Source organism: Ambystoma mexicanum, chromosome 9 (assembly GCF_040938575.1).
Source record: "Ambystoma mexicanum isolate Mex_15411 chromosome 9, UKY_AmexF1_1, whole genome shotgun sequence".
NCBI lineage: Eukaryota > Metazoa > Chordata > Amphibia > Caudata > Ambystomatidae > Ambystoma > Ambystoma mexicanum.
Window position 1 is genome coordinate 83,277,041 of NC_090931.1, and position 21,119 is coordinate 83,298,159.

Below are 21,119 nucleotides of genomic sequence, written 5' to 3' on the forward strand. Positions count from 1 at the left end.
CTTAGGTAGAGGGCAGTCATTGGCTGAGGGCAGTATGACCCAAAGACCAGTTGTTAGGGAGAATTTGCATTCTATGGCTTATTTCCCTAACTTAGTGAGTCCCCCAGCAGCTTTGCTGAATTTCTGGAGTTTATTTTTTGCACTTGGTAAGAGTGTGAACTTTTTCCCCACTCTTACTTGTGTAGTTCATCTGTTTTGTTGCGATTGTGGACTCTGGAGTACACCACTTCAGTAGCCCCCTTCCTTTGTGTGCTACACAGCACCTTCAGTGCAGTGACACAGGGTTGTCTTTTAGACTTCCCACCGACTCCGTTTCTGGGGCAGAATACTGTCCCCCAGAAAAGGGTAAAAGTTGCCATTAACTTTACATAGTCATTTAACCACAGATCAGCACACCCCATCCTACATGGAGTATTGGAAAGGGTTACATCTTAGCCCTTTTTATCTGTACGTCCTTGGAGCATTGTTTCGCTCCCTTAACATTAAGACTTGGCTGGTGGCAGTGGTATCTACACTAATTTTCCTACTGCGATTTATATTACATAACGTGATATTGTTTTAGGCTATTTTAGGAGCCTTGAACTCTAAACCCGCTAGTCCAAATACTTTTTATTTCGTCTCTGGTTGGGTTTAATCACAATTTCTTTTTAACGTCTTTCTTTGCGCGGCAAACCAGGTTTGCCTCCTTTGTTCGCCGACCTTTGGCGGGCTTCTGACCAGAAGCCCTACTTTGCCGTCTGGGTGTCTAGGTGGGCTGAATGTGAGGGAGGGGTGTAGTCACCCCCTGCACAGTGTCTCCTTGGAGACCCAAGTCGCACTTTGTGTGATTGGCTGAGGTGGTTGGCCGGGCTGGACAACCCCCCTGCTGAGTGATTGACAGCCAGGCTATGTGGATGGGGGATTTTGGCATAAAAGGCAGACTCTTGAGCTAGAAGGCAGTCGCCTCTGGAACTACAAGGAACCGAAGAGAAGCGGAGAAGACGGCTGCTGCAACCTAGAGTCCCGGTGAAGCACTGCTGCAGTCCTGAGCTATCTACCTCTTCAACGACTAAGAGAAGATCCAGCCCGGAGTAGTCTTCCCTTGAGCCTGGTGGGATCAACCAGCTCGTCTTTTCTTTAGTCAGAGAATCCTCTCCTGGTCGAAATCACTGCTGTGCTGTAGTGGTCCGGATAGCCATCAGAAGAGCCCTCTCCTGATTTAAAGGAGCACACCTTTTATTCATCGTATTTTTCGCTGCTGCTGGCCTCATCCCTGGGTAGTGCAGATCGCTCCAGACGTCGTCCTTCTTGTCCCCACGCCTGAAGCCGCAGGAACTACCAGGAACAACTGCTGTGGCACCAGCTTTCTCCAACGGAATAAGGTACTGTGCACATTTGGTCATTCTCTGTCTGACCAGCCGGAATCAGGGTGAACCCTTTTCCTCCACGAACATTTGTTCTTTCTTCCCTCCCTCTTATAACTTTTCCTTCCATTTGACAATCTTTACAAACTCTTGGCATCTCGAATATCGAACTGTTCAACATGTGATCCTCGGCAACTGAACATCTGCTCCATTGACACTGGCGCAGGCCCATTGACTTTAATCTATATCTTTGAATAAGCCCTCCAGTCTCCTTGCCTTGAAAAAGTATTGCCTATGATTTTTATTCACTTTTCCCTTGTTTGAAATTCCTAAGTACAAAGTGTGGTTTAAACTTCATGAGCATTTCTATCCGCGAGTACGTGTTAGTATCGCAACAACGGTCTGTCAAATCCTAGTGTACTTACCTTGAATTTACTGGAACAAGTGGAATTGGTTGTGTAGTGTATTTTACGTGTGGTGTCGAATTGATAGAAGTGTTGTGTTATAACAGATGGTTTAAAAATAAATGTACTTGTATTTTTTTACTTGAAACCTTGAGTCAGTGTTTGCTTGAGTCACAGTATTTGTGGTCCTTTGTGCAATCTCTACTACTGCTCATTTACTCTTGAGTTAAGTCTGGCTGCTCCGCTACTGCTACCACTTCAACAGTGTAGTACAGGTTTGTACCAAAGGTGAACTTGTATTACGTCTTGTAGTCTTAATTGTGTGTAGTTGTCCCTAAGGGCACTGCACAGGACTCTGCCTAACACTAGTGATTGGTCATTACTAGAAAGACAGTTCAGAAACGAAACTGATTTTTTTCTTTACCAAGGATTCCCAGCCTGACGACGGGGAATATTCATGAGCATGTGAATCCATGCCAGACCCATGCTGGAGAACAACAGTTACAGGTAAGTAACTTGTTCCTAGCTTCACATTTACGGTGAGAAAGCCACTCTGTACAGTTGCCAGTAGGTGATCCTCCCTCGTTGCCGTGGTAGGGGGCGTCTGTGCATCCGACAGAGGGTCAGGCACAGGGGCAGGAGATTTGGCCAGGGTATTGGTGTATGTGTCCATAGGGCCCTTTTTCTTGGATGTGGCTCCTTTGGTCATGTCTCATCGGCGCGGCCACTAGGAAGGTGGTATTGGAGTATGGTAGAGAGCATCCCGACAGATCACTTGCGCCCGGACACTGCCACCACCGAGCGAAGGCACACCAGGGGGCAGCAGCTCCAAGGGCTCATGTGGGCAATCCCAGTTACGCTGGCGGGTTCATGACCCACACTCTGCACCTCTCTTCACGTGGGCCCGCCCGATCAGGAACTCCCTCAAGGCGCAGCCCAAGGGCGCCGCGCAAGCCACCAAATGTCTGAGCCCGACCGCAACCTGCCGATTCCCAGGGGTTGGGGGGGGGGGGGGCGCGCATCGCCGTCCGCCGCCTAGCACTGCGTTCCCAGGCAAGCAAAGTGGTCTCGGCATTTACTCGGGGGACACACAACTACCCAATGGTTCCAGGAGCCAGTATCCAGTGTGTGAGGATCCTCTCACCACACAGGAACCAGCAACAGCAGTGCACCCAGGGCAGCATATACAATCCACTGCCGAAATCGCTTTGCCTAGCGCAGGAAGAGCCTCGCACCGCCCCTCCCCAGTTGTCCTCTGCAGCGTAGTATCTGAAGGAGCTTGTTTCCTTGTGTTCAGGCGCCGCATCAGGCCATGATTCAGACCGTAATTTCACCGAACATTGCCCAGTTCAGTCATATAAGTAAGTTTGTCGTTTCAGCAAGCGTAACCCGATTAATTACTGGAACGGATTCTGTCTGGCAGGAGCTCCCCACTCAAGAGGCCTTCTTGCTTGGCTGCTCAACAGCCCCCGAGCCATTCAGCTGCCTCAAAACATCTCTAAGGTCTTCACTCACGACACCCTGGTGGGAGGCAGATTATCACAGCATCAGAAAGAATGGCGAGGTATTACTTTGGATGCATGGGCACTGGAAACCGTAGCCAACACTTAATGCCTCCCCTTTATACAGAGACCTCTGGATCATCCACCGGGAAAGTTTCACTAAATGTTCCAGATCCATTCCTGTTGCAGGAAATTTTGAACCTGCTGGAGAGGTTCTAGAGCGCCAGTACCTGTAATGGAGAGGAACAAAGGATGGTACTCTCCCTATTTCCTGATCCCCAAGAAGGACAGAGGACTGAGACCCATCTTGGACTTCAGATACTTGAACAAGTTCCTAAGGAAGGTCAAGTTCAGGATGGTCACACTTTCTCAAACCCTTCAGGGTCTTCCGCTCTACGATTGGATGGTGTCATTGGACCTTCCGGATGCCTACTTTCATGTGCTAATCCATCAGAAGCACAGAAAGTAACAGGTTCGTGTTGGCGGTTCTCATGATCAGTTTTGAGTTCTGCCATTTGGGCTGACCTCTGCCCAAGGGTTTGCCCCCAGTTAATTGCAGTAGTGGCAGCGAGTCTCAGGAGAGGGGCGATGCACATCTAACCCTACATGGACAATTAGCGGATTAGGGTACGCTCAACTGAACAAGCACAGGAACATCTCGGCGTAACCTGCCACTCTCCACAAACTGGACTTCTCCCTCAATTACAATAAGTCCCACATGATACCATCTCAAAAGCTCCAATTCATTGGAGTGGTCCTGGATGCATTCTCGGGGCGGGCCTTGCCACCCGAGGTGAGAGCTCAACACATTCTGCAGACGATCACCAAATTCTAGAGTGTCCAGCGTTTTCCGTCCTTAGACTTTTTGAGGTTGCTCAGCCTCATGGCATCCGCATTTTCCTGGTGCCCGAGGCTCGCCTGAGAATGAGATCCCTTCAATGGGCTCTCAGAACACAATGGTCTCAATTTTTAGGCAGAATGTCAGACCTACTTCAGGTTCTGAGCAAGGTTGCACACTATCTCCTGTGGAGGGCCTGTGAGGACAACATTCTGAAGGGAGAACCTTTTTGGCAACCATGGCCCGAGATAACGTACGCCTCACTCGCTGGGTGGGGAGCCCATAGCAATGACCTGATAATCAGCGGTCGCTGGTCTCCATCGGAGTCCAAACTATACATCAACCTTTTGAAATGGAGGGTGATCAGACTAGCGCTCATGGTCTTTCTGCCCTCTTTTCGGGCAAAGTATATGCTGATAATGGCTGACAACACAGTGGCCATGCACTATCTAAACAAGAGGTGGTGTAGGGTCACTACCACTGTGCAAAGAGTCACTGCAGCTCTAGTGCTGGTCAATTCTAGAAGGAATCTCCCTGTCAGCAGTTCGCCTAGCAGGAAAGGAGAACACAGCGGCGGATGCTCTAAGCAGGAAGAGCAGTCTCCCACAAGTAGGAACTAACTCGGGCAGTCCTTCAAGAGATCTTCACCCTTTGGGGAACCCCCTCAAGTGGATCTGTTCGCGACCAGTGAGTGTGAACTGTACTGCTCCAGGGAATTTCCTCCAAGAGGATCTCTAGGAGACAGGTTTGTAGTGGACTGAGTGTTTCCACTCCTGTATGCATTTCCTCTCCTGTATGCATTTCCTCTATTCCCCGTCATTCCTCACGCGTTCAGGAAGTTGAGAAAGTTCGGGAAACTCATTATCCTAATTTGACCTGATTGGACCAGGAACTTCTGGCATGTACCTCTGTCCGCCAATAAGTCTTCCACAAAGAGATGGTTTCTAAGAGGTTGAGATATAAGGATTGATACCTCCCAGATGATGTAATGGAGATTTTGCTTTCTGCCAGACGGCCATCAACAAACTCCCTGTACTGCTGCAGTTGGAACAAATTCTGCAGCTGGTGCAGGGACAAGAATGATGCCCTTTATTATGCAAAACACCTGAGGTGTTGTCTTTTCTACTGTACCTAGCCAATTTGGGGCTCCAGGTTGGAACAATTAAAGGCTATTTGGCCGCACTAGCCATCTTTAACTGCTAGTCTGAGGAATCTTCATATTTTAAGATCCCACTTGTGACACAATTTCTGAAGGGACTAGCCAATGTGTCTCTGCCCCCATCTCCTTTCCAGGTTCTAGTTTGGGACCTTAATCTGGTGTTTACATTTCTTATGTGTGGGCCAACCACTACATTCATGTGCGTTCAGGTTACTAATGTTCAAGGCCTTTTTGTTGGTAGCTCTAACTTCAGCCTGTAGAGTGAGTGAGTTGCAGGCACTATCCTCTAAACCACCCTTTACAATTTTCCACAAGGACAAGGTCGTCCTGAGGGTTGAGCATTCATTTTTACCAAAAATCATTTCAAATTTTCATGCAGGATAAAACATTGCATTACCCACTTTCTAACCTCCATCTCTTCCTGGCAAGGAAGAAGAGGTTGCACAGATTAGATCCACGGAGAGCTCTAAGCTTCTATATTTCTAGATTGTCCAAACTTCGTATAGATGATCAACTTTGTATAGGCTATACATGTCACAAACTGGGTCAGGCTGTGGCAAAGCAAACCTTATCCAGATGGATCATTCTAGCAATTTCAGAATACTACAGGCTGGTGGGCAAAGATCCTCCTGAAGGCTGGAGGGCCCATTCCACCAGGGACATTGCTACCTTTTCTGCTCTGCAAAGAGGTGTTGCTATCAAAAACATTTGTGAGGCAGCCATGTGGTCTACAATACACAGGTTTGCGAAACAATATTTCCTCGATTCTTCCCCGAGTCAGGATGGACGCTTTGGAAAAGCTGTCCTCCATTTGGTTCATGGAAACCATTGCGAACATTTGTACTCCCGCCACTAAAACACTGCTTTGGGAGTCTATCAAAGATGTGGAATACGTGGGAGGACACAATCCATTTGAAGAACAAGTTACTTACACCTGGTAGCATTTTTTTGACTGGATGTTCCCCCGGTGATTCAGTCATCGCCCTCCCAACCTACCCCAGAGTAGAATTTACAATCCTATTACAGCTTTCGCTCCTTCAAAGCTTTGTACGGTCAAATCTGTTATTATGCGGGTAGTTCTTCTGAAAGAAAAAACTGAACTGAAGCCAACGGCGCTGCATGTGCTACATATAACTTAGATGACAACATCCTCGAGACAGAGGCCCTTAGGGGACATTGAGTTGACTGCAACGACGCACAGCGCGCGCTGCCGTATTTATTTTTCTGAAGCTGGATATTGAATATCAAAGATTAGGAATATGTGGGAGGAACAGCCAGTCGAAAGAAGGTTACCAAGGGTAAGTAACCTGTTCTTCTGTGGCAGTGTTGTAAATGACGCATTACTATTTAAGGGTACTCGACCTCTGGAGGATTAAAGGCGCCGTGAGCCCAGTCCAGATTCGAACCTGGACAAAATAATGCAAGTGACCCCCCAGGAAGAATTTCATGGTAGGATGGTGCAAGTAGGATCAGAGAAGCTTTTTCACTGCTGCCCACCAGGGATATGCAAGAGGAGCTCTGACAGCTGACCAATCCGGTGGATCGGAAAAGCTCTGACAGCTTCTCAGAAGCAGCATTGGCTACGCCAGCAGTTTGGGCTTTTGTGTAGGCATGGGAAAGGCACTTGCCAGGCAAAGCCTTAGTGGTATTAACTACCCACTGTTGGTAGCAGGTAACAAAATGGTGTGGGTACCTGGGGATCTAATAGCAGTGGCTGGCAAAAGCTTACAACATATGCACAAGCCAAAAAGGTTAGCTTTGCCATTGCTCATTTGAAACACAGTGGCTTTGCCGATGCTCTTTTTTTAACCAGACTTCAGTGAAGAAAAAGCAGTGTTTATAAATTGAGTGTTTGAAGGAAGGACTGTTAAGAGATTTTTATTACACGAGTAGCGGTTTACAACTCCAATTAAGTCGTTCATTGTCAGATGACTGATTTAAACACACTGGCAGACATTTTGAATGCAAAGCCGATGGTAAGGTTTGATTAAAGCGTGCTCAGAGTTCCCAAGATGAGGTGTTTTGGGCAGGCGGAAGCAGGAATGGGTGGGATTGGCTTTAGGGATTAGTATGCCATTCCACTGTGTCCCTCGTAATAAGCCATATCTCTCTACCTGTACTCCATGCAATAGTCTCGACTTACAGGTGTCGCAATCGACACCTAATAGCCCAAACTAAAAAGCAATCTAATATGCAGATTTTTATGTTTCAGAAGAATAGTGCTTTTTAACTTAATGCATTGGAAATGTTTTTTAAATTAGCAAGAACATGCAGATTCTTGCTTTAATGAGTTAATTCCACCTGATCACAAAAGTAGCATACTACCATAAAGAGTTACTTCTCAAAAAATGACTTGAGTGTCATAGCGATTTTGCAGGGAAGAGATTCAACAGGGCTTTTAGTGCTGCATTTGTAGCTGGCTCATGCTGCAGGGTTTGTGATGGCACAACTCAGCTGATTACAGAGCAGAAATTGTCACTCATCCTGTAATACAAACATGATTTACAGCCTTGTGTATGGTTGTTGCCTGCTGCCATGTATTATATACGTATTGCAGGATTCCCTGCCAAATGCTGTTGTGGTGGCCGATCACCCCTAGAACCACCTGCAGACATCAGTGAGCTTGCCTGGCCCATTCACAAAACTGACTTTTGGAATGGGAATCTGTGCAGAATGGTCAGCTGCACATACCACATCTGGTGTATATCGACTGTGCACACCACACAATTTGTTTAACCAATTTGGCGTTTAGTCATGCCTCCAGGTGACAGGATTGCCAATTCGAATGGATTGTGTCCTCCCACGTATTTCTCATCTTATGATATTCGCATCCCAGCTCTGCTGCTTCGGAAACATTTTCCACCAGGGAGTGCTGTGTTCGAGACCGCAGAGTGGAAGTCCCTCGAGGGCCGGCGTCAAAATCATCCGCTGTACAAATGGCTGGAGCAGCTCCCGTTACCTCAGTTCTGTTTTTCTGACGCAAATGCTTCATGTTACGAATGGCAGATCGGAATTTTCTTTGATGTCCTCGTCTTCTACTTCCTCCACACCCAAGACTGGGGTTAAAAAATGTCTGAAGTGTGGCAGGAAGATGTCTATAACCGACCCCCATTGGAATTGCCTCTGGTGCCTCAGCCCAGACCATCAGGTGCATGAGTGCGGGTCCTGTCAGGAGAAATGGCAGTCTTCGAAAAGACAAAAGGTTTCGGGTGATTCTGGTAGAAAATCTCGTCGCAAGGCGAGGAGGGGTTTGAGATCAAAGTCGCGCAAGGAAATCTTCCTCGTCTTGGACTAAAAAGTTAAAAAAACGACATCATAGGTCTTCTTCCACCTCGTCCTCTTCTGAGTGTAAATTACCCATCAAAGCACGATCCCCCAGAAAAATGGGAGGCCTTCAGGGCTTTGATGCTTAAAATATTCGAGAATGCGGCCCAGACCCCCTCGAAGTTGCCGCGTGGTGATCATGCCTCTACTCAAAAAGTCGTAGAGGAAAATCAAGATCTAAACATGCAAGGGTTCAAAGAGTTGAGTGTCTTCAAGGTAAAGTTCCCCGACGCCTCCCACTAACTCTTAAGTATCCGGGGCATAAATGGGGGCTAACGGAATTGACGTCCACTTCGAAGTCAAAACTCGACACGGTCAAGGACCAAAGCGTCGAGACCACTGACGAAAATGACGTCAACACCATTAGCTATATCAAAGCCTCCTTCGACACCGTCGAAGCCAGCGTCTACCCTATTGATGCCTTCAACGCCTTTATCAAGGCCTTCTTTGATACCAAGACCCAAGTCAACGTCATTGTCCATGCCTAGGCAAATTCCACCTTCTTTGCCTGAAAAGTCTTTCCACCCTCAACCTAGACAGGAATTTTTTAGATCCGTGTCGTCTATATATGAAGAACATTCCTCTGAAGAGGATGTCACTCCACCTAGAGTTAGATTTGGAGCCAGAGAGAACTAGTTGACCCACAGTCTACAATAACAGACCTTTATGACTGTCTCCAAAATGCCAGTGGCTTAGACACTTCACCTGAAGTGAATTTTGAAAGGCCAAAGGGTCATTTATTTTATGGGTTGGAAAGCAGCTTCCCCGGATTTTGACCAGGATGACATGACTGACATCCTGCGTGAGGGTCCCTTTAAAAGATAATGTTCTCCCATTCCACAAAGCACTTCAAAAAAGTGTAATGGTAAATTGGAATACTCCTGATAAGATTGCAGCAGTAAATAAGAAGCTGGTACCAAAATATAGGCCAGCTTTATCAGATCCAGAATATTTATCCAAACATCCATCTCCTGAAAGTCTAGTGGTGCAAGCTGCAACCTCCACTAGGCAATCGGCTTACCCATCAATACCACCAGACAGGGACGATAAAGTTGATGCTTGGGCCTGGAAAGCTTTTTCTTCGGGCAGCATGGCCTTGAAATCGACTGTCACTTGCATATTAGCAAGATTTACTTATACCCTGTGGGGACTGCATGTCCTCAGCGGCTGAACGCATCCGGAAGGTGAGGAACGGGATGATTTCCTGGCTATAGTGAAGGATGTTAAGGAGGCTATGGAGGAATGCCTCCAGTCAGGATTGGACAATGCGGATAGTATAAGCAGGTCCATGGCATCTAGCACAGTCTTGCGCAGATTCGCATGGCTAAGGAAATGTGGGTTTGCACCTGATGTGCAGTCTAGATTACTTGATGCCTTTTGACGGCTTGAGGTTGTTTGGCAGCAAGGTGGACGAGAGCTTGAGAAGCTGCAGACCTCGAAAGGGGCAGCAAAATCACTCAGCGCTGCTATAAGGCAACCTCAACAACACTTAGGCAGGCTCATCTTCCTGGAAGAGTCGCCCCTTTCGCTTTTATTCGTCTTTTGGAAAAGGGAGGGGGCAGGTCAGTCAGAGGCCAACAGAGAAAACCCGTTCGTGGTGGAAAAGGGAGAGGTGCTAGATAAGCCGCAGCAGCTACTACCTCCTCAGCCACTGCTGCAAAGCCACTTTGAGGTCTTAACCCACAAAACCCTGTTGGGGGGCAGTATCACTCGGTATCTGGACGAATGGCAGGGCATTACGTCAGATGCCTGGGCACTAGAGATGGTGACCCATGGTTACCGTCTTCCTTTTCATCAAAGACCTCAAAATCATCCACCGGGAGCCAACTCTATAAAAATTCCAGACCCGCTCCTTGTGCAGGTGATTTTAACCCTGCTAGAGAAAGGTGCAATAGAACATGTACCTGTAGCGGAGAGGAACAAGGGCTGGTACTTCCCACTATTTTCCCAAAAAGGACAGAGGAATGAGACCCATCTTGGATTTGAGAAGCTTGAACAAGTTCCTCAGGAAGGACAAGTTCAAGATGGTGACCCTTTCTCAGAACCTTCAAGCTCTTCAGCTTCGGGTTCTACCATTTGGGCTGACCTCCGCCCCAAGGGTTTTCATCAAACTGATGGTGGTGGTGGCAGCGAATAGCAGAAGGGGGATTCAATTCTACCCTTATCTGGCCTTGACCTGCCACTTCTTACACAGTCTGGGCTTCTCCCTCAATTACAAGAAGTCACAAATGATTCCAAGCCAAAAACTCCAATTCATCAGAGCGATCCTGGACGCTTCCTTAGGGAAAGCCTTGCTCCCGAGGGGAGATCTCACCACATTCTGCAGATGGTAATAAAGTTTCAAAATGCCCTACATCGACCCGCTTTCGACTTTCTAAGGTTGCTAGGCCTCATGGCATCTTGCATTTTTCTGGTTCCCGAGGCCAGATTGAGGATGAGATCCCTTCAGTGGGCCCTCAGGACTCAATGGTCCCAGTTGTCGGGGGAGATGTCAGACCTTCCACAAGTCCCAACCAAGTGGTTTAAGATCTCCTATGGTGGGCTTGCAAGGAGAATATCCTCAAGGGGGAACCTTTTTGGAGAATATCCTCAAGTGGATCTGTTCGCGACCGGGGCCAACCGGAAGTGCGAACTGTATTGCTCAAGGGAATTTCCCACAAGAGGCGCTCTAGGGGATGCGTTCGTTGTGGACTGGGTATTTCCACTCCGTTACGCGTTTCCTCCATACCCCGTGATTCCTCATGTAACCTGGAGGTTGAGAAAGTTCAGGAAAACCATGATCCTAATTGCCCCGGATTGGGCCAGGAGGACATTGTACATGGACCTTGTGGACATGTCCATCTGCCCTCCAATACGTCTTCCACAAAGAGAGGCTCTTCTCTCGCAAGAGGAAGGTCAGGTTCCCCATCCAGAGGTCAAGGCACTCAGCCTTCACACATGGTTTCTGAAAGGCTAACAGATGGATTTGGACGTAATGGAGATTTTGCTTTTGGAACAAGTTCAGTGACTGGTGCACGGATAAGAATGTGGATCCATTTCTTTGATACTCCAACAGTATTTTCTTTTCTCTTACACTTGGCCAATTTGGGGCTTCAAGTTGGAACTATAAAAGGTTACTTAGCAGCGCTATCTTTCTTTAAGCGCTCCTCGGAAGAGGTGTCCTATTTTAAAATGCCTCATTCAATTCTTGAATGGGTTGACAAATGTATACCCCCTGACACCTTTTCAGGTGCCCATCTGGGATTTAAATCTAGTCTTAAAATTTCTCATGTGTGCTCCTTTCGAACCTTTAAATTCTTGTCCATTAAGACTGCTCACTCTTAAGACAATTCTGTGAGTGGCTATAACATCAGCCCGCAGGGTAAGTGAGTTGCAGGCACTGTATGTAAGCCTCCTCACACCATTTTCCATAGGGACAAGGTTATTGTGTAAGTCGAACCGGTGTCCAGTCATAATATCGAAAAAATAAAGTCGAATGACAAAGTCGAATCAATAATGTCGAAAAAAAAAAAGTCGAATTTGTTTTTTTATTATTTATATATTTTTTTTGGGTTTGGTAAGTAAAAAAAAGGGGTAAAATAAAAAAATAGAAAAAAGGGGGGTTGGGGGGGGGAACCCCCCCATTTCGAATAAAAAACGTATTAAAAAAAATTCGACTTTTTTTTTTTTCGAGATTATTTTTTCGACATTTTGACTTTCGATTTTATTGAATTCGATTTTATGTCTAGGAACCAGTCGAACCATCTTTCTTGCCTAAAATAGTGTCTAATTTTCATCTGTCACAAAAGATTCTTACCTTCTCCAGCATGGGGTCTGGCATGGATTCACATGCTCATGAATATTCCCCGTCGTCAGGCTGGGAATCCTCGGTAAAGAAAAAACCAGTATCGGTTTCGTTTCTGATCTGTCTTTCGTAGTAGTAACCAATCACTGGTCTCTGCGTCATACTGACCACAGCCAATGACTGCCCTCTACCTAAGCACCGCCTCTGGCAGCCATCTTCAGATTTTTACCGCACGTTCATGTGTTGGGATCCTCGTGCTATTGCTCTCGAGCGTTAGTGCTATTTTTTTCACGTTTTTTGCTCAAAAACTTCGTTTTTTCGGTCAAAAGAGCCTCAAGCTCCACCGACTCTCCATCCGATCAACGGGGACCCTTCGGATTCGTCTGCGCCCCTCAAGGGTGAAGATTTCGTCGAGCTACGCTTTTGGAGGACTCCAGAAGCTTCTCAGGCCCGGACATGGCCCAGGAGAAGGGAAGCTCGACGCCCGGAAAGCTGTTCAGGGTCTGCCCTGGATGCCAGCTGCAGAACGTCTTGAAGGAGGACGAACACTCCTTTTGTCTCTACTGCTTACATGAGGACAAGACGCACGTGGAGAAGGACTGTGCGTTTTGCGGCAATATGTCGGAGCGGACCATGAAGGACCGCCATCAACGTCTCGCCAACTGGCTGGAAGGGAAGAGCCCGTCAGGCGAGAAGAAGAGGAAGAAATCCGAGCGGTCTTCTAAGACCTTTGAGGACGCCCCGGCGACGGGGGTCCAACACAAGGCCAAGCACCGCGAGTCCGCTGGCACCGGGAGCGCCGAACGGTCGGGCTCTACGGGCGCCAGGCAGGGCGCACCCTCCCCGGCACCTTCAGCCACGAGCCAACGCTCTGGGTCGGGTAAGAGGAAGGGCGAGCACCCGGCGAAGCTCCTGGAGAAGCCCCGGTCGAGCTCGAAGGCCCCATCAGAGGGGGAGCGAGGCAGTGTCCCCCCCCCCCCTCAAGGATAAGGCGGTGAGCGCACCTAAGGTGGTGAAGGCCTTAATCCATCCGGCCAAGCCCTCTAGCGATACTGTCGCGGCGGCCCTGGCTCAGCCTGTGGAGGCTACACCAGTGGTGGCGACCTCGGGGCTCAGTCTCCCTGCCACCTCGGAGGGAGTCCTCTTTTGTGCCCATCGATAGGACCCCCGTGAAATCCCCGGCGGGGAAGAAAAAGGGGGGGCAGGGCGTCGTCGTAGATTCGGCTTCAACCTCGGAGGAAGAGCTGATCGTGGTCTTAAGCCACGGCCTTGGCGTGGAAGAAGACCGGCCCGTCGGGATGGATCCCGACGCTGGTGACGACATCGTCGAGGGTGCCGACGGGGCGCCTGATCGCCCGTCGGATTCCCCTCTGCCAGCGCCGCAAGACAACTCGGCGGCCATTTTGTTGGCTATACAGTCCTTATGCTCAGAGATAAGGACGAGACTGCCGTTGCCGACGGAGGAACCTCTCCCATCGGGGGATCCTGAGCCGGGACCTTCTGGTGTTCCCCCACCCAAGAAAAGGATTCACCCTCCACCTCCTTTTCCGCCGTCGCGCACCGTCCAGCCCTCCTCCCCGTCCACCCGAGGGGATGATACGGGGACTGACACGGCAGTGACGGGTACGGACGACGAGGTATACGACGAGGATCTACCGTCGTCACCTCCCACCATGGCTTCTCCGCCCGACGAGATTGGTTCGTTCCACTCCATGATCGCCAGGGCATCTGAGCTTTTCCAACTCTGCCCTGAGGAGAAGAAAAAGGAAGGATTCCTTTATCAACGGCGCGAGGCCAAGAGGAAGACGGTCCTCGCGGTGCCTCTACTGGACGACATTTGGGATGAGGGCCTCGCCCTCCTCAAGAACCCTTCCACTACGCCAGCTAGAAGAGACCGGTACGAGAAGAAGTACCGGGTCCCGGACGCGGCCCCCCTGTGCCTCCGGACTCTGTCGTCTCCGCGGCGGCCAGGAAGAAAGCGGGGGGGGTGAGGCCTCCACATCGACTTCCCCACCGGACGGCGAGGGAAAGAAATTGGACTCTATGGGACGCAGGGTCATCTCGTCTGCAGCGACGACGATTAAAGCGGCCAACGCCTTGGCGATCGTGGCCCGCTACGACAGGGAGCTATGGTACAAACTGGCTCCCCTGCTGGACTTCCTACCGGACGACAAGAGGGCGGAGGCCCTGGAGATCCTACAGGAAGGTGAGGTGGCGTCGGACCACGCCATCACTATTGCGACGGACATCGCCGACACTGGGTTTCGCCAGTTGGGCAACGGCGTGTGCCTTAGGCGGCGTGGATGGCTCAAGGCTACGGACTTCCGTCAAGACGTACAGACCAGAGTCCTGGACATGCCGTTCGATGGGAACAACCTGTTTGGGAAAACAGTGGACGATTCCCTTCAGGCCATTAAAGCGGACACTGAGACGGCCCGGGCCCTTGAGGTTCTGCAGCAACGACGGACGCCCTTTCGGAGCAGCGGAGGCAAGGGCGCCTCCAAAGGTTCCGGCGGCGGTTTCTCCACCTACCGTCAAGCGGCCCGCTCGTCGTCTCAGGAGGCCTACAGAGGACGAGGCAAGTCTGGCGCACCCCGCCGTCGTCGCCAAGGAGGTCAAGGCGGCAAAGCCTCGTCGAAACAGGATTGAACCGACCGTGGGGTCGGGCCCCCACCGATGCACCCCGGTGGGAGGCCGGCTGGCGAGCTTCGTCAGCGTGTGGGAGTCCATCTCCACCGACCGTTGGGTGCTGGACGCCTTAGCCCGGGGCCACGCGCTCGAGTTTCAAAGAAAGTGCCCGCGCGTCCCCCCCGTGGCCAGGAAAGAGCTTCACGTCCCTCAGCTTCTCCTAGAGGTAAGGGCGATGCTCAGGAAGGGCGCCATCGAACTCGTCCCAAAGAGGCTTCGGGGCTCCGGAGTTTACTCGAGATACTTCCTCGTGAAGAAGAAGACGGGAGGATGGCGCCCCATCCTAGACCTGCGACGTCTGAACAAATTCATCAAGGCGCAGAAGTTCCGGATGGTCACCCTCCAGCACGTCCTGGGTCAGCTGGAGGAAGGAGACTTTCTGTCGTCGTTGGATTTGGAGGATGCCTACTTCCATATTCCCATCCTAAAGGGGCACCGAAAATTCCTCAGGTTTGTGGTCCAAGGGCGTCACTACCAGTTCAAAGCCCTCCCCTTCGGACTACGGTCGGCACCCAGGGTATTCACCAAGTGCCTTGCACCGGTGGCGGCGCAGCTGCGCCGCGAGGGGATCCACGTCTACCCCTACCTGGACGACGGGCTCATCGGAGCCAAGACGAGGGAGCTCGCCGTGGAGCACACGGCAAGGACCGTCCAACTTCTCACGGACCTGGGATTCTCCGTGAACTACGCCAAGTCCCACCTGGTACCCGCGCAAAACACACTGTTTCTGGGAGCGAAGCTCGACAGTGTCCCTTCTGGCCTCCCCGTCGGAGGAAAGGACCAGGTCCATCCTGGGCAAGGTACAGCGGATGTTGGCTTCCGACGCGGCCAAGGTGAGGTCCATCAAGTCCGTCCTCGGAATGATGTCTTCTTGCATCTACCTCATTCCCATGTGCAGGCTCCGGATGCGCCCGTTGCAGGAGTTCCTGGACGCGCGCTGGATCCAAACGACGGGCGGCTTCGAGGAGAGGATCACACTCGACGAGAGTTTCCGCTGAGCGGTCCGGTGGTGGGGCACCTGCGCGCATCTGACGGCGGGCATGGACTTCCAGACCCCAGACCACCAGGAGACCGTGACCACGGATGCCTCCCTGGAAGGGTGGGGAGCGCACACCGAAAATTTGCACGCGAGAGGCCTTTGGCTCCCGACGGAGAAGTCCCTCCATATCAACGTCCTGGAGCTCCGTGCAGTGTTCTGGGCCCTCAGGTCCTTCCTTCCGTCCCTCAAGGGCAAGGTGGTGAGGATCTTCACCGACAACACCACCACCATGTTTTACATCAGGAAACAGGGCGGAACCAGGTCCCCAGCACTGTCCAAGGAGGCGCAGGACCTGTGGCATTGGGCCGTCGCCCAAAGGATGTTTCTGGTGCCGTTTCATCTGGCAGGGATAAAAAAACACCATCGCCGACTCACTCAGCAGGGAGCTGCGCTCGTGCCACGAGTGGGAACTACGGCAGGATCTAGTGGACCGCCTCTTCCGACGGTGGGGCACACCTATATCGACCTGTTCGCGACGGCGACGAACTCCAAGTGCCGGAGGTTCGCCAGCAGGTTTCCCCAGGCGAGGAGCATGGGCGATGCTTTCTCGTTCCCCTGGGAGGGCCTGTTCCTCTACGCGTTCCCTCCTTTGCCACTGCTAATCCGGCTCGTCAACCAGCTCAAGAGGTCACGGTGCAGGATGATCCTCGTCGCACCTGCGTGGCCGAGGCAGATATGGTTCCCGGACCTTCTGGACTTGTCAGCGTCCCCGCCAATCAAGCTGCCGGTGGACGCGGATCTACTCTCTAGGGAAGGAGGCGCCATCCTCCACCACGACCCGAAATCGCTGAACTTGCAGGCCTGGCTCCTGCAGCGCTAGAGTTTGGAGGATACGACATACCGGCCGACTGCAGAGAGGTTCTTGCAAAGGCCAGGGCGTCCTCGACTCTTAAATGCTACGGACACAAATGGAAGAGGTTCTCTGTCTGGTGCCACGCACAGAAGATTAACCCTCTACGGATTACGGCTCCTCAGGTACTGCCGTACCTGCTGACGGTGGCCAAAGCTGGTCTGGCACGCGCGTCTATCAAGATTAATCTTGCTGCGATCTCCCGATACACCAGAACCACGGGCCGGACGTCCTTGTGGTCTCATCGTCTGGTGAGAGAGTTCATGAAGGGACTGTTCAGATCATTCCTGCCGGTGAAGGCTCCAGCCCCGGCGTGGGAGCTCAACGTGGTGCTGACCAAGCTCATGGGACCTCCGTTCGAGCCTCTGCACTCGGCCCCGTTGAAGTTTCTGTCGTGGAAAACAGCGTTTCTTGTGGCCATCACCTCCGCACGACGGGTGGGAGAGATCCAGGCCCTTTCCTGCAAGGCCCCGTACTTGACTTTTTACGACACGAGGGTAGTGCTCAGGACGCACCCCTCCATCATGCCCAAGGTGCCGTCGGACTTCCATCTCAACGAACCCTTGGTGTTGAGTGTGTTCTTCCCGTCGCCTTCGTCGCCGGCTAAGAGGACTTTGCACTCGCTGGATGTGGCTAGAGCGCTGAAGTTCTACGTGGACCGCACGAAGTGTTTTCGGAAGACGTCACAACTCTTTGTGAACTTTGGACCTGTCAATCAGGGGAAGGCTCTCTCGAAGGCTTCCATTTCCAGATGGCTCTCCGGCTGTATCATGTACTGTCATCGGTTGGCAAACCGACCGCTGCCTGGCCGTCCGAGAGCCCATTCCACCAGAGCGATCGCAGCTACCACGGCGTTCCTTTCTGGTGTGCCCCTGCTGGACATATGTAGGGCTGCTACGTGGAGGTCGACGCACACCTTCACGAAATTCTACTGCGTCGATCGGGATTCCAGGGAGGAGTCCAGGGTCGGCCAAGCAGTGCTGCGCAACCTGTTCGCCTAAGGTGAGCCTGGTGAGGAGGTAAGATGCTTAATGTTGAGTTTGATGTGATGCTTAATGTTGAGCCTTTGCCACCTCCCGTGGTTGTGCATGTGAGTACTGCTATGTATTCTTTATTCATGAGCATGTGAATCCATGCCAGACCCCATGCTGGAGAAGGAACAAGTTACTTACCTGTAACTGTTGTTCTCCAGCATGGGTCTGGCATGGATTCACATGCGAACCCTCCCGCCTACCCCTCTGCGGCTCTTCACTTGGTCATACTGCCACTTCACGTGCTTCCAAATCTGAAGATGGCTGCCAGAGGCGGTGCTTAGGTAGAGGGCAGTCATTGGCTGTGGTCAGTATGACACAGAGACCAGTGATTGGTTACTACTACGAAAGACAGATCAGAAACGAAACTGATACTGGTTTTTTCTTTACCGAGGATTCCCAGCCCGACGACGGGGAATATTCATGAGCATGTGAATCCATGCCAGACCCATGCTGGAGAACAACAGTTACAGGTAAGTAACTTGTTCCTTCCTTTTATCCTCCACCTCACGCAAGTAAGGAAGAGGAAAGGTTGCATAGACTGGACCCAAAAAGGGCTCCGTTTCTACATTTCCAGATTGGCAAATCTCCGACAATGTGACCCAACTATTCGTTGGATATACTGGGCACAAATTGGGCCTTGCAGTATCTAAACAAAGTCTATCCAGATGGATAATTCTAGCTATCTCTGAATGCTATAAACTAGCTGGGAAAGAGCCTCCAGATGGATTAAGGGCTCATTCAACCAGAGGCATGGCATTTTCCACGGCTCTTCAGAGGGGTGTCCCGGTGCAGGATATTTGTGCTGCGGCTACCTGATCGTCAATGCACACCTTTTGTAAAGCATTACTGCTTGGACTCTACTTCACATCAAGGACTATTTGCAAAAGCTGTCCTTCATTCAGTCCATAATTAAAATTTCTAGTACTCCCACCTTCAAAATTACCACTGCTATGGGAGTCTATCATAAGATGAGGAATACATTGGAGGACACAATCCATTCGAAGAACAAGTTACTTGCCAACTGCAATGTTCTTTCGATTGGATGTTCCTCCCACGTATTCCTCATCGACCCTCCCATCCTACCCCTACATACAGTTTACGCCACTTGCACTCTAACTTCCTTAAGAGCCTGAGGACTTAAAACCTGATCAGCTGATGCGATCATGAACACTGTAAAAACAGAACTGAGATAACGGGCGCTGCTCGAGCCCTTTATACAGCGGATTACGTTGACACCCGACGGCGGCCTTCGAGGGACTTAAACTCTGCGGTCTCGAACACAGCGCCCCCTGGTGAAAAAAAATTCCAAAGCAGCAGAGCTGGGATACAAATATCATAAAATGAGGAATACGTGCGAGGAACATCCAATCGAAAGAATATTACAGTTGGTACGCAAGTTGTTCTTATTTCTAATGGGTAAGAGCAAAGTGCTTTGAAATAATGAAAGTAATTTTCTTTTAACAGACACGCAAAATTGCCAGATGGCTTTCCGAGCAAATGACCAAGGATGGACATCAGGTGGCGCTGCTAAGTGGAGAGCTAGCGGTTGACCAAAGGGCAGCTGTCATAGAGCGATTTCGAAAAGGAAATGAAAAGGTTTTGATAACCACAAACGTCTGTGCCAGAGGTACGTGCCTTCTGTTTATGTACTTTTTCCACGGGTATGTATATTGATTAATGTAAATATATTGTTAATTTCCAATGATATCTTGTCAACACATCTAATGCCTTGCTTGAACCTGGTTTGCGTCATCCCTGGTTTGTGCTATTGGTGGGACATGTACATAATAAGGCCAGACTAATTGAATGCGAAAAGCAGAGCTCTAACAGTTTTAATTCTTCAGCATGTGACGCTAAAGCTCTGATTCTTCTCCTTAAACCTGTGTTCAATAGGAACAGTGTCTCTTTAAGATTTGTCCTAATTTTAGCTTTAAACCTTCGAAATATTGGATGCAATTGCTGTCAAGGTCATCCGCTGTCTTTTTTTTTTTTGAGTGATTGCCCTTTCAATCAATTGATTTATACGTATCCATTTCTTTCAGACTTCACTACTCCGTCAGCCACTGCCTTTGTTTTTAATGTGCCTATATCCCCTGGCAGCAGTGAGCTAATGGTGGCCTTTTTCAAACGCCTTTTGTCAGTATGTTGCAGTAACTTTGAGAGTATTAGGGATTTTGCTAGGGTGAAAGTTTTTGGGCATGAGGAATTTGCGATTTAGGGCAATAAGCTTAGCAGTGTAGGAAGTGGCTCAGGAAAGGGCGTTTATGACAAAACAATTAGTTAGATTGGCGTTGAAGTAGACACCAAGGGTTTTAACCTGTTTGCGTACTGGTATCATGGTACCATTTATATTGAATGATACATAGACTGTAAGGTGTTGATATTAGTTGTGTACCCTACTGTAAGCAGCTCTTTTTCGTCACTAAGACAGAGACTGTTATAGGCCATCCAGTTTTGGATTCATGCATAGATTTGGTTGATAAGCAGGGTGTCTTGCTCTTAGTTGCCTGATAGGGGAATAAGGATCTGGGTGTCATCTGCGAAGTTGGTGTAGATGACACCCATAGCATCCAGTGCTGCGAATAAGAGCTTTGTGTAGGCATTATAGCGGGTGGGTTATTGGCAGGATCCTTGGAGCGCCTATGGGAACTGGTATGGTGTCAGCCGACTCTTTACCGATACACTTGTGATGTCCGCTCTGCTAAAAAGGATTTTACCCATTGGGTTGCATCTGTTGAGAAGCTAAAATCATTGCTCTGAGTGGCACAATGTTTGTCGTGGTCTACTAGATCGAATGCTGCGGAGAAGCTTGTGGATCCAAAACATTTCTGTGTAAAAGTAGGTCTTTGGTGTCATCACTGTTTCTAGAAATATAAATCTGAGTTGGGCAATGTCTAGCTCTGAACGACCTGTGAAAAAACTGAACTCCATCTTCTCAAGGTGAGGATAAATCGCTGACGAGCCAAAGGCTTGCGGCCCGGCAACCCTGGTCTCCCTCTCATAGTTTGCTGTCCGTGAATGAGAAACCGTTGGCGAAGGAGACGACGATGAAAACGGCATCGTTGTCCAAGTCTCTCACAATTAAGGGCTCTCGACCGGCAACAGCGTCGGCATTCCTCTCGTTGTTGGGGTCAACTTTGCCGGTGAAGGATAA

The 21,119-nt window shown here is 50.0% G+C and overlaps 1 protein-coding gene across 4 annotated transcripts in view; it reads left to right on the forward strand.

Annotated features, from left to right (window-relative positions):
- The window catches only part of DDX25 (DEAD-box helicase 25), a 1,022,381-nt gene that overhangs the window by 855,930 nt on the left and 145,332 nt on the right, over window positions 1–21,119 (forward strand). For all 4 annotated transcript variants that reach the window (XM_069617288.1, XM_069617290.1, XM_069617287.1 and 1 more), the window contains one exon: window positions 19,430–19,592. In XM_069617288.1, the coding sequence (XP_069473389.1) occupies window positions 19,430–19,592 (163 nt within the window). The remainder of the gene's footprint in view (window positions 1–19,429; window positions 19,593–21,119) is intronic.